The sequence below is a fragment of the Coffea eugenioides genome, unplaced genomic scaffold (genome assembly GCF_003713205.1).
Source record: "Coffea eugenioides isolate CCC68of unplaced genomic scaffold, Ceug_1.0 ScVebR1_482;HRSCAF=1167, whole genome shotgun sequence".
Classification (NCBI taxonomy): domain Eukaryota; kingdom Viridiplantae; phylum Streptophyta; class Magnoliopsida; order Gentianales; family Rubiaceae; genus Coffea; species Coffea eugenioides.
Window position 1 is genome coordinate 1 of NW_020864323.1, and position 14,577 is coordinate 14,577.

The 14,577-nt window shown below is 34.7% G+C and overlaps 1 protein-coding gene across 1 annotated transcript; it reads left to right on the forward strand.

Annotated features, from left to right (window-relative positions):
• The first annotated feature begins 415 nt into the window (after nt 1-415).
• On the forward strand, nt 416-12,590 carry LOC113758326 (sn1-specific diacylglycerol lipase beta-like). The gene is made up of 8 exons (XM_027301242.1): nt 416-574; nt 1,359-1,513; nt 4,055-4,176; nt 5,817-5,926; nt 9,270-9,367; nt 9,927-10,180; nt 11,872-12,256; nt 12,536-12,590. Exons 1-8 carry the CDS (start codon nt 416-418, stop codon nt 12,588-12,590), a joined length of 1,338 nt encoding a protein of 445 aa, XP_027157043.1.
• The last annotated feature ends 1,987 nt before the right edge of the window (nt 12,591-14,577 follow it).

The window sequence follows — 14,577 nt, forward strand, 5'->3', positions numbered from 1 at the left end:
AATTTTATGGACATTTTAAACATAGGCTTCTCATAGAAAAAAAGTGGAACACGCTTAAGCCACTTCTATTTGTTTACAAGATTGTGTAGTTTGATTTACGATTTTTTCTTATGTTTAATGTGTTTCAAGGACGCAAGTTTCTTATCCTGTTTTGTGTTGTTCTTCAACTCCTCCTTCCCAAGTTTGGGCATGAGTTGAAAACACATAACTGTCCGGAGAAAATAGTGAAAAACTTTTGGGCCACCATATCAGTTAGTTACTTTTAAGGAGATAGTGGGAAACGTGTAAAAACACTATTATATTTGGTTTACAAGGTTTTACAAGAGAAGGACCTTTATATATCAATATTCACATTTTAAGGTAAGTGGAAATTAATTTAGTATGGACTAGTAAGGCCTTTAAACTACATTGAGTTATGGATAGTGGGCACTGTTACCATTGTTGGTTGATTGAACTGCTACTCTCTAGGAGGCCTGCAGTTGAAGGGGATAATTGGTGGCGAGGTCATGCAGCAGCCTTTTTGAAGCATGTCAAGTTGACACCAGATGCGCTTAGAAAAGGACGTATTAATCAAGTGAGTCCATATTAGTTCGTGCTGTGTAATCTGGGATTTCATAGAAACTTAACTGTTTTGGGTATTAAGGCCATTTTGTAATGTATGTACACATTTTCTAACTAGTTCATGGCGCTTTTTGCTTGTGCATTGGCATGTCAGGAAATTTGATAGTGATGTTCAATTTGGACTGTTTACCTCTTTTGTGTTAATTTTGTCATATCTTAGTAGCGTTGTAGGCAAAATGCATCTTTCTCGGTTAAAATTTTCTGTGTTCTATATAGTTATATGATTTATTGTATCTGATGGATTGCAAAGGTTTCCACCCAAATTTGTTATCCTCATCCCCGTTTTTCTCCAGTGTTTTTGCCTGGCTACTTTTCTTGTTGACACAAGCACAACATTTCTCTCTCTCTCTCAACAAACACACATAAACTCTTCCATAACTAACTTTTCTTCTCAAATTCCTTTTGGTCTTGATGTGGAATGAAAAGCAATCTATCAAATAGTTGCAATATTCTAACTTTACTTTATGGCCTGTCAGCCTTTTCTCACTCTTTTAAGTCTTTTAACAAGTTGATACTATCATTTTTCTACACTATTGTTTGTAAATGATGTTGTGATTAAAATACAGTAATAAAGTTAGTAGTTGTTATTTCTTTTTCAGTTTGGAAGAGTTTGTTTTTCCTTTAATTATTACTTTTTTTTTCTAAAAACTATTTTATGCACATAACATATTCTCTTTTATGCATTTTGTAGAAAGTGAGGAAATTATTATAATCTTTTCTTGGTAATATTTTTCTAGGGCAAGTGTAAAGCATCATATTTTATGATGGTTTTACACCATCTAAAATCTGTTGTGATTGCTGTTAGAGGAACTGAGACTCCAGAAGACCTGATTACTGATGGTTTGTGTAGGGAATGCTGCCTAAGCAAAGAGGATTTGGATGGCTTAATTAAGTAAGTTGTGGTTCTTTTGATCACTTGTTATATGCTGGAAGATGCTTGTCTGATGCTTGCCATGGGACAAGCATTGGAAATGTTGATAGGATTTGGATAAGTGAATAAAGTTCCTGAAGCACATGCTTAGTATATGTTTAGCCACCATGGTGATAACATCTTTTTCTGTTGCCCTGATTAATAATGCATGGTAGATTACTTTGGAAGTCCATAATCTGTTATTTGTGTTAATAGTTATTGTCTTGAATTTCTTTGTTCATTTTAGCCCTTAAACAGTAAAATAGCAATTTGGAGTCCTCAAAATTTTTTGATAGATAAATAAGTCCTTTAAACAACAATATTTTTCTATGGCTGACTTTCATTGCTTACTGTAAAACTTTTACAAAAACCTTTGTGTCTTTAGTGTTTGGAAGATGGTTAGTGAAAGTTTGTCACCCTCCACATGCCGCCCACCCCTGTCTCCGAGCTCCATCACATCCACCGCCCACCCGGCCAGCAACCACCACTACCACAGCCCCCTGCCCTCTTTCTTCCCCTACCCCCTACCCCACTTGCCACACCCCCTCTTTCTCCTCCCTGCCGGCCACCCCCTGTCTTTCTTCCCACTTCCTTGTGTGCGTTTGTGTTTTTTATTTTTAATGTATTTTGTAGGGTGTTTTTGTAAAAATTGTAGGGTGTTTTTATAAGTATTTTTGTGGGGTGTTTTGACATGTTACTATACATGGCATATTAGAAAAACTACCTTTCTAGGACAAGGCAAGACATGCCAAGCACACTCTATATTTGGCATCTATTTGTGTGAATAATATACTATATGCGTGATGTAAAAGATGTCTTAAAATGATATATTTACTCAGCTATAAAATTGTTTTAAGAGAAGAATCACAAAACAACAAATAATAAAATTGTGATAGTTGAGCAGTACAAATAAAAGTAGATACTCTCTTGTGCCAAACTAAGTACTCTGTATTTTTTAGCTGGACTTGATTCTTGTATAAAGAGAGAAGTCAAACTGTGCCAAACATGATAATTGAGCAGTATAAATAAAAGTAGATACTCTCTTGTGCCAAACTAAGTACTCTGTATTCTTTAGCTGGACTTAATTCTTGTATAAAGAGAGAAGCCAAACTGTGCATGCATTCATGAGAATTGGAAAAAATAAACATGACAGCTTCAATATTAACTAATAAAAACTTGAGAGGGTAACAGTAAACCTAAACTTATATGGTCACTGCCTTTGAAGTGTCTAACATTTAAGAAGTTTACCACTTAGATGTTGCAACCTAAGGAAAGTGGATGTTGTGAGAGGTTATGATAGCATTGCACCACTATTTTAAGTACTAGCAGTGGGTAGGCTAAGTTTCCTCACAAAATACTTGAGTTTTAAGCGTAAAAATCATAAAAGCATAAAATACTAAGTTTCTTTCACGAAGTTTTGTGAGAGAATAAAAATCATTATTTTGAGTTTTAAGAAAGAAACGGTTCATCAGATGGCACTGCTAGTCCTCCTATTACTATTGATTGTGTTGGCATTCATCATGAATACCATTTCTGCATTCTGGAGGCAGCTCTTATTTATATGGACAAGGTGCAACCGTTTGTGCCGGTTGTATTCATTTTTCACTGCACGTAACTTCCATTGCACACGATGTAATTTTACAACACTTTTTTGTGAGCTCCACACATGACGTGAAAATCGAGTTACATGCTGTAATCTGAACCGCACAAATTTTTGAGGCCACATCGTGGCCGTGAACCTTCAGGAACGATTGTCACTGACATCCGTTCCTGCCCCATTTCCTATTTATATGGATCAGTGTTTTGCCATAGACACGCATGAGTACAAAACCACTGTCATGATTATTCTTGTGATCTATTTAGTGGACCTTTTTAGCCCTGTCACTCTGCTCTTCCCAATGTTTTGTTTGCTGAATTAGTAATACTACCACTCATCTTTCTTCATCTTTCTACTCAAACATTGAATTTTTTAGCAGCCAGTAATTTTTTGTGAGACAACTAACTTGTTGAAGTTGACTTTCATTTGATCGGGGAGAAGTTGGTTGAGCAAGTTTTCGGAACATTTCATGTAAAACCTACCAATCAATTAGTTATTTGTTCAGCACAACATTTTTTTTTGGGGGGGGGAGACTATTGTAAACTACAATTTTGTGCTAGTACTTCAAGTACTGTAGGCCTACCAAACTGGTAGACCGAATTTTCTTCCAAAATACTGTTGATATGGACCTCATTTGTGGATAGACTCAAAAGGCAAGCAAGTAATTTTCTTCTAGAAGGATTTACTATACCAATTGTAACATATTTTAGGTCAAGTTAGTGTGTTTTAGACATACCTGCTAATGTTTCGAAAATGACTAGGTATTCATTAGTAGTTTTCATTGATCAAAATGTGTGTGTTTGTGTGTGTGAATAATATCCGAATTACTTGAGATATTTTTTTGGGGAGACGGTATTCAAACTTTTTCCTTAATTATTCTGTTCATTGATAAGGTTTTTATTTCTCTCTCTAATTTTTGTGCTTAGTGATGGTGCAACTACGACAATGGTTTCTTCATTATCATATTATGGTCACTCTGGTGTAATTGAAGCTGCTCAGGATCTTTACATGCAAATAGAAGGAAATTCTACTCAAGGTTCAGAAACTTGTTTTCCTTTCTTTTTTTTTTCTTTATTGACGAAATGATTCTTCTACATGCTTGATTCCCGATTCTCATTGTGTAGCATATTGCAATGAGATGTAAAATACTATATTTTGGGGGATCTAACTAGAATTGAAAACAAGTAGCGCCAGAATTTCTCTGTAATGAGTACACATATAACTATAATTTACAATTTGTTAAAGAAGAAACTGCATGGCCATATAGTTGCAATGGAGTTAGTTTGACCACTTTCTTAGCTCAATTAGAATTTTGATCAGAAACAAGTTGTTTGATGGGCTTGAGTTAAAAAGTTTTGTTACCTATCTTTTAATTTTCTCTATATCACTAGCTATTACAAGTAATAAATACAAAACATGTCGAAACCTTCTACTCAAAATTTTGACACTCTGATTAACACTGAAAGTTATTGTCAACAGCTTATTGGTTCTTATAGTACTGCTCGTTGATATTACTAGCTGCATTTTTTCAGTTTCCTTGATACCTTAAAAACCCTTTTTGAGAGGAGTCATGTTAGTGTAAAATTTATTTTTGAAGCTCTACCAACAGACTATTTTCACAGATATATCTTTCTTACCTTGACATTTAATTGTGATAGTTGAATAAGAAGAAAGAAGATGCACAAAGACACTGCTGGCTTTGAATTTGGACATCTTAAAATGTTACTTTGTGCATGCTAGCAAATTGAGAAAGAAAATATGCAAATATATACATTATATCGTCCTAGTAGGAGTATTTCTTGTGACTAAGATTTTTATTAAGCAAGAAATGCATTTTTACTCCAAGTATTGTCCTAAAAGTTATCTTTGAATATGTTGGTTCTACAAAAAGAGGATTATGGTGACTGTATTTGTGTACATGATTTTGTCATATCAAGATATGATTGTGATACATGTAGCAAAATTATTCGATCAAGTTCGTTTTTGATAATACATTTGTTCTTCTTACTCTTTTACTAATTCAACTCAAAAAGTGCAGTTTGACAAGACATCTCCTAGAGTGCTGTTTATGAATTCTAAATACATGGAGGTAGTTAATTCTTGTACTAATAGCTGGGGATATATAAGAGTTTTATTAGGTGAAAAGATTTTACATTATTTAATAAACAATCCAACAGATGTCCATCACATTATATTTCAACTAGCTTATATGATTTCGAAGAAAACATTTATAGGGAGAGGGAGAAAGTTACATTTGAGTGGGCATCTAGTTAAATCAAATTTTGGTCGACAACAACATAAACATAGTAGCCAGCAAGCATTTTACTAGTAGAGAGTTTGATATTGCTCTCTAGTTGATATAGTACAATGTGCAGAACTCAGTTTTGTGAGAGGATGATTTCTTGGTTTCGTTTTGTAAATGAAGATATTATGATCTTCTTTAACTTGATATGGATTTCCTGGTTCTGCTGGTACCATGATTTATTTATCCATTATCTCCCTGTTGTTCACCAACAAACTAAGAAAGAAAAAATCCATGTGGTCTCTGAGGCACAAAAGCTACTTATGCTTGATCCATTTGAAACCTGCACAGGTTGCATTAAGCTTAATCTTCTTCAGTTAAACTTGTACCTGGGACATGACTTATATATATGGCATTAATTTAATTCACATTTTCTCCGAAATTAGGTGGTTATCTTTCTTCATTGTTGGGAGAAGGTTGTGAATGTGAAGGTTATAATCTTCGAATAGTGGGGCATTCTCTTGGAGGAGCCATTGCTGCAGTGTTAGGCTTTCGGGTACCAAAATTTCTTTATTTTCAATATTCAGTTAAGATCTATATTGATTATGTTAAGTGTTCAGCTTTTGAAATAATGACATAATCTGGAAGAAATAAAGAAAAATATGGAAAAAATAATTTGTAAACCATTAAGTGATCAATGGCTTGCTAGAGATTTGGATTTAATTAATTAACTTAAACAAATAAGTTTATCTAGTGCCCTTCCAAATGAGACACACAGAGGTTTTCGAGTGATTCATCTGGAGGTTGTAGTCATTTATGAACTTGGCTTATAAATAAAATACAGCTTGATCTTCTGTACTATTTGATTGAAGGGTTGGAAAACTTTATGCTGGCCATGCTTTACTGTGTCATAAGTTGGCTTTTCTGTTGTTTGATGAGGATAGCAACAACAGATATATCAGTTGAGGTTATAGTGCTCTGCAAAACATCAGGAATGCTGTGTTTATTGAGTGATAGATGTGAATCTAACTAGTGCAGTGAAAGTAATTTGGAGATCAATGTAGCTTTGCCCTCCTAGGATATCTTAACTACCATGCAAGTTGAATTTAAGTTGGATGCTTGCCTAGATTTTACAAGAGCTAAGTATGTTCAAAGCTTGTAAATTTAAAAATGCTTCATTGTAGCGAAAAAGGCTAAGTATCACTGTCCGTCCTTGTAGTTTATAAAAAGAAATGAACCTCCTCTTTTTAAATTATCATGGACCTTCTGCTTTCTGGCTTTTCTCTAACAAGCTTTAACATTATAATTAATTTCATTATGTTACTGTAGTTCCTTTCCTTTTCATTTCTTATTTCCTGTTCTTGTTTCTTGTTCCCCCACCCTGTCATCAAAACTAGTCTTCAATCTGTTTCATTACCATCCCAATGGCCAACTTCCCTCCCCTTCCCTTGCCACTACACCTTCTCCATCTTGCAAGCACTTGCTAGGAGGATAGAACTGAGACACTAAATACGGTTACAGCTTTATGACTTATAAACTGTTGAGCCCATTGATTTCACCAGTGCACTTACCTCTGAATTTGGTACACGTTAGGGAATAAGAAGACTGTTGAACAAAAGGCTATAATGTGAAAATTGAGAAAATTGAAGGAAATCCTGAAAGCAGAACTGAAGCTATTGTGCTGAGATAAAGATTGAGTTTTGGTTGCAAACTGGTGTGGTTATAGACTCAACTCTAGCTCAATAAAAAATGGTTTTAATTCATTCAGTTACCTATTTGCACACTTCTATCTTCAGGAAATTATTAATTCACTGAATAACTGAATTGGATTGACTGTAAATTCCTTGTTTGTGGTACATTTTCTACGTCTATATCCGAAGGAAACTACTTGAGGATTTGTTACTCACCTACTCAAGAGAATAGTATCCTGGGAGGTGAGGTATTGACGATGCAAAAAGGTTGTCTCGATGGAATAATTGGTGGAATCTTTGATGTGGAGAGGAACTTTTGGTCCTAGGGTGTTTTTGTGTGGAGCAATGGTGGGAGAAATAGCTTGGGCAGGTATGGGGGGTACTCCGTGCAAGGGTGGCCGGAACTTTTTTTTTTTTTTTTTTTCTTTTAAACAATGTTAGGTGAATTTCAGTATTTGTTTTTTTGAAGAACGGTGATTGAATATATAAATGGTTCATTGAGACCTCAATTGGTACCCTCCAGAAATACATCATAGGGGAGTCCTTATTTATTTCTAGTGGACTATGTGGGAGATTAATGATAATGAACCTAAAAACTACAATGCAAAGCTTTGGTATATAAATTAGTTTAAAGAGCCTTAATACTCACCATGCATTTTCTCAACCTTATGTACCAAAAGGTGGCATGTGATATAGAAAGCAAAAGTATTTCCAACTCCTACAAAAACAAAAAAAAAAAAAATAGTAAATACTGATAGATTTCGTATACACGTTTTGTGCATTACCTGCTATTAATTCATACAAATTCCTCTGTTGGGCGGATTTACACTGGGGGCAGTGGGGGCCATTTTAATTTCTATAATACCTATAAAAATTTGATATAATTTCGAATGTGTCTTTGGAATTTTGTGTATTCATTGATTTTTATGCTCCTAAAGTTGCCTTTGATTTTACCTGTTATTATAGTTACCGTAGAAAAGGCTTTTTCAGTTATGAATATAGTGAAAAATTGGTTATGAAATAGAATAGAAGACACTTGGATGAATGATTGTTTAGTTACTTTTATTGAGAAAAATATGTTTCGTGAAGTTCAAAATGAAAATGTTGTAAACTGGTATCAAAATATGAAAACTCGTCATGAGCAATTATAAATGATTTAGTTTTTTTTTTGAAATAAAATTATTATTACATTAATAATTTTGAGTTTGTCTTTTTATGTTTTTCATGGAATATATACATCATTTGTACTTGTTGGCGAATATTTTTTTTCTTAAAAAATTAGAAAAAAAGTAGGTAAAAAATTTTAAAGTTATTTTTGCCCCCACTGAAAATTTTTTCTGGCTCCGCCACTGCCACCTAGTAATCTTAGTCTTCAAATTCTGACAAACTGCTGGGGTGGTCTTTGATATTATGAAGACTGTGGGACAGATCCATATCTTTTCAACAAACTTAAAGGGACCAGCGTAATATTTACCCTTAGAACTATAATATCACAATTCATCGTACCTAAAGTAGTTCAAAGGCGTCTTAGCACTTACATTGTGTAACCTCAAACTTAGATACCAATAACTACAACATGATTTAAAAGAAAAAGTTTGTCCCACTCCGGGGAAGCGTAAGCTCATGAAATCATATTTCTGTACATTCTCTACATTACTTGATCTTGTTTCTTAGGTATGCCTCTTATGCTCATCTATGGCTACCGGAACTCTTGGACGAAAACAGTTTGAAACAAAAGAAGGTCAAAATATAGTGATGTTGAATTTGCTAATAGTTCTTTTATTGTGTTTATATATGCTGAGGCCAAGTATCTACCAATGAATCAAAGTACTTTCAATTTTTAATACTTGCCTAAGTTGTTGACAGTTAATTTGGAGCAAGTCATGGAAAAGTTTAGAAGTTTCTCATACATGTTCTTCATTCGTTTGCTTGAAGATTTGTAAATGGAGTATTACCCTTGATCTGACAAACATTTTGCCTTGGTTCTCTAACAATTGTCATCATATATCCTTGTTGGTAATGTTATCTAATATAACATTGCAAATAGAGGAACACACTTTCGTATTCTATTCTTGCATTCAAGAATGTAGATAGGACTTTTCAGAATTTACAGTATCATTGGCATCATTCAAAAGTGATGGCTGTGTTGGCCAGCCAAATTAAATTGCATTCATGTACTCATAATTCTCCTTATCATCTACCATGCAGTTATATCGCCGATACCCAAAGTTACACGTTTATGCTTATGGACCTCTTCCATGTCTAGATTTAAATGCAGCTGATGCATGTTCCAACTTTGTCACAAGGTAACAAGATTTCTATAATGTTTTGCAATTCTAATTGCATCTTGTCGTGCTTTATTTAGTGAACATTTTTTTGTATTGAATTTGTTAGTGAGAGCATGGACAGTTACGGTCTTAGGAGAAGGATCAAGATACCTCAGGCGCATGGCTAAGCAAGTTATGCTTCATAATATCTCTCAAATTTTAAATCTTAATATTTTCAAGTTTGGAATAAGTGATACTATCTTGTTGACCCAGTGAATTGGATTTTAGACAGTCATATACCAGAAGTTAATTAAAAGAATAAAGTATACATACATAGGAGCATATTCTGTCATGTTGGCAGTCTTAATGGCATCTTATTTCTGTCATTCATGACTTCATCCGCATGAAAACCTTGGGAATATGAGATAATGCATTACTCAATATATATATATATATATATATTAAAAGTTATTAAGCAGCACGAATTTTGCTCAGACTTGCACATGGTGGTTGATCATTTCTTATATTTTTTATTTTTGAAAGATGTATATATTCAATTTTTGATTGAAGTTAACATCGCAAGTGCTCAAATGTCCAGTGTCATCCTTAACAATGAATTCTCAGCACGCCTTTCGGTTGCATCAATCATGAGGCTTCGTGCAGCTGCAATTGATGCACTATCACAAGATAGCATAGCCAGATCAGCAATTGTTTCACTGGCACACCGTTATTTTTCTCTCAATGGTTTCAACGTAAAGGACAACAAAATGCTTAAAGAGGTTTCTGATTTCAGTTCGCTGTCAAAGGTTGAAGCAAGGACAACACAAACATTGAGACAAACCCATCAATATGGTAATGCAGATTGAAGTAGTGGTTAATTTTGGTTGCTCTATGACTTTATAATTATACTAAAGGACGAATTGCACTCTTGCTTCCTCAATTTTTGGATCATAAACCAATATTTGTCCTAGAAGACTCGTTAAAAACATTTTTTTTTACAACTTAACTATCAGTTTAGGTGAATCAAATGCAACTGATGGGAATTGAATTTGAGCGTTAGCTTCAATGTCACCCCTCCATGAATATCCCATTTATCACTTCACAGCTTAAAGTTCAAGTGTGTTAGTTTCCCTGCCCAATGTTCAGTTTTTATCGCTTTGATGCAATCCTCTTGATGTCCCAATATTAGCCTTGGTTTAAGTATATCATTTACACATGGATAAACGAAAAGGCAATTATTCCCTCAGTGGAGGACTCCTCAAAACATACAGCCTAGCAGCACCAGCACCAGTCATTGTTTCTTCTCATTCCACCCACTGTTGGCACCACAAATCCTGCCTCTTCCAATAGTTAGGCAGCCATTAATGAGTAGACCAGAAAACTTATAAGAATAATATAGCCAACATGAACCATCGACCATGCTCTATATTTCTCCAGCTACCCTAGGAGAACACCAACAGTCATCATCACATGCTAAGCCCAATCAAAAATCATCCTACATCTCTTTCACAAGCTCCATCTTCGAGTCACTTCCCGTTCTCCTTTATTCCAACCCTAAGATTTACCTTCAACTCAAACGTCTCATAAACTTAAATAGTAATCAACAAAAGCCATCATTTCCTGTTCACTTTAAGCTCTAATTTTCTACTGCATTGACTGTTGCCTTCTTTCTTCTCTCTTTTGCCAATCTTCCTTGCAGCCACATCCATGTAGCACCTACAGAAAAGCAATAAGAGATGGGCAGATGCTCTTAGGTTAGGAAAGAAAAGAGAGGTAAGGAAGAGGAGGGTAAAGGTGAAACCAGAGAGAAGGAGAGGTAATAGGTGGAAGAAAAGCTGGGAGGGGCATGACATATTGGAAGCAAGAAGGCCAAGTAAAAATATTGAAAGTGTGGGAGTGGGGATTGATGCACCTGGACTTAATGGTCTAGTGATAATGGAGTCTTTTTGAAAGGGAAGCTATAATTAGCTTTAAATTAATTGCTAAAAGGAAAATGTAACATAAGCTAGATGTGGAATCGGCTCTAGTATTGAAGGGAAACATTCAACTTCTCATGCTATTCACAAGAAATTCTCTCTTACATCATTTCAACTGCACATCATATTCCGAGGGGGCCTTGTCTAATAGCTAAGGTTGAAGCCCCAGGATTTAGATGTACTGGGTTCAAATCCCGTTTCCCTCTCCCCTGCTAAAACAATTTTTTTTAAAAAAGGCACTGCACATCGTATGGGAGTTGAGTTGGCTAGAACAAAGCATTATGTACACTACTTACGTCCCTTCAGAACTGTGAGTTGATGTCTATGCGAAGTTTGCATGCTTTTCCTCTCTTAATAATTTGTCAGTTTTGTTGACTGGCCTTGGTTGCTCCGAAACAAATGAGAATATGGGATTCTCAAAAAAATTATGGGACCTAATTAGTATAAGATCTAGACATTAGGGATCAAAAGTGCAATTGGCTTTTACAAAAAACATCATTTAGAAGCTATCCTTCTATAGTCTAGATATGAAAGATCTTCATCTTAAAGTTCTCAATGTGATTGCAGGGAGGGGGGAAGAAGACCTGGAATCTTGTTGGGACGAAATTGGCAAAGAAGACAGCTCCAAGCCCGAGATTAGCTTAACTGATTCCAAACCTAATTACGATGATTTATTCAGTCCTCCTAACGTATGTCACTATGATGATCAGTTTAAATTAGCAACAGCCATTCCTTCATCAGAAACTCGGTCATCTCATAATGTCCCTGAAATGTTTGTACCGGGACTTGTTATCCATATAGTTCCAGTAAAAGAACATGTCCATCATCCTTTATTGAAACGCTTCAGTATTTGGGAGGAAGATTGTAGTTACAAAGCATACATTGCAAAACGAGAATCCTTCAAGGATATTATAGTATCACCATCCATGTTTCTTGACCATTTACCATGGAGGTACTTGCTTTCATCTCTCTCTCTCTCTCTCTCTCTCTCTCTCTCTCTTACATGGATTTTATTACTACTCAATATTTCAATAGTTGAGATTGATTCATTACGTGTCATTATTTTAAATGTAAATGAAATCCTTCCTAGCAAAACACGGAATGTGGAGATGTGGCCTGAACTTAGCTATGAATTGCCTCAAACATTTATCATTTCTGTTCTTGACGCACTTTATCCCAAGTTGGCCAAGTTTCTAAAATGGAAATTTTGTATTCCTTTTTTGTTATTTAGATGCTACAGGGCTATCAGGAAAGTATTAGACAGTGAAAACCTCCGCTCTCTGTGATCAATCACGCATGAAAGGTCAGTTTTAGACTTATGTTTTCTCATTGAACAATTTTAGTTTTAGATTATTGCAATGAAGAGGTGGTTTTATTGTGATTTGCCTATTTTCTTTAGTTATTTGTTTTTGTAAAAAAATCACCTACCACGCTGATAAGATTGCTTTGATAATCATTAGGCCTATTGACAGTTTGGTGGTTCCACTGGGTTCCAAGCTGCACAGTAAAGTTCCAAGCTTCTTATAAAAGCATGTGAACTTTAGAAGTAAAATATTACACACAAAATTTGTTGGAAACTACTACAACGTTACATTAGTGATATCAATGCCAGCAGGATGTCATGCTCAATATTTACCCTATTTGACTTGGGTAGGAATGACATCCTGTAAAGGTACGTAAGGGTATAGTTACATCCACAAATTGAGAAATGATTTGAAAAATGTTAAGTACAGTGAGAAAGTAAGATTTGGGTAAAAAATAAGAATGAAAAACCTTTGGTTACATTGGAGCTGTGATTCCCATACTTAACAGAAAATCTAAAGTTGGGTGGAAGTTCTCCAATAAATTTTGTGTTACATCTGACGGGTTTTTTCTGTGAGTGCAAGTTTAATTCCAATTTATACCCGTTCACTGCAAGTATACAGGCCAAACTAGTAGTTTAGGGCATTAATCGGGTCGATCCCATGAGGAGCAATGTCTACAAGTACTAGGTCCTTATTTTCTCTATTATTTAGACTTACAATGAATTTGAGCAGAGAATTTATATTAACTACTACCTACAATCTGATTTAACAATTGCAAGATACAAATGGAGAAAAATTCACTAAAGACTTGAATCTAGGGATGTAGATTCCACTTATGGCACAAAAGATCCAAATGAATGAATTTAACACTTGTTACTACTCTTGTTTAATTAGGGATTCATTTTCAAAAATACCAAACTCTCATTCTCATGATAATAATGATCTTAGAACAGCTTAGTTTTTCCTAATCTCTTGGTAAATAACTAACTCTGTTCTTGTTCATGCATGAAATGCAGATTTCATCCACTTGAATGTATGTCTATTCTCATGAACTTACAACTCAAGTTCTACTCATGTTATTCCATTGTTTTTACCATTTCTCAATGAGTAATACTGTGAGAACCCGAAAATTTTCACATTTTCTAAGCAATATTTTATTTCCTTGCCTATATTTTTATACTGTCCTTTGAAATATTAAACTTTTTATGTATTTTATAAGTAAGTACAGTTTTAAAATTATGAGTTAGTGTACGTTAGTTTGAAGTGCGTTATAGACGTGGGACCTGCTAGTGCGATATAATTTTGGTGACTAAGTGAGTTTTGTGCTAAGTGTTATTATTTTACAAGGTGCTAGGAGATAATTGGAGATTAGTTAGATAGATTACCATTGAGAGACAAGAGGATAAGTTTGAAAACAAAAGGTGCCAAGTGTCACGATTTGGTTGGGGTTGGACTTTGACTATTTTTCCTCCACCTTTACTAAACATAAATTTTGACCAAGATCATCTTCATCTTCTCCATAAGCTGGCCGAAAATTTTGAGGGAAGGAAAGGGAGAGAAACTTCATTTTTCACTTCAATTTCTTGCTCCATATTGAACTCCAACCAGAAATTTTGCAAAACCCACCATAAAAGTGCTAGGTAAGGTGGTTTTCAGGGTGTTTGTGAAGTTATTTTGGAGGACAAAGCTTAAGCTACCATCTTCCTTAGGGAGATAAGGTAAAATTTCAAGAAACTCCTTCTTTACTTCAATTAATGGGCAATTTGTGGTTATAGTTGTTGAATTAGTAATTTTGTGAGAAAATTTCATGGGTTGTAGTGGATTTATCGATATTTTAGTTTTCTTGGTGAAATTTCTGCCATAATATGAAGATTGATGATTAGTCATGGTTTGATAGTTTTGATATATGAAATATCTAGTGTTTAGATGGTAGTTGACTTGGTTTAAAGAAAATTCTGGTTTGTGGGTA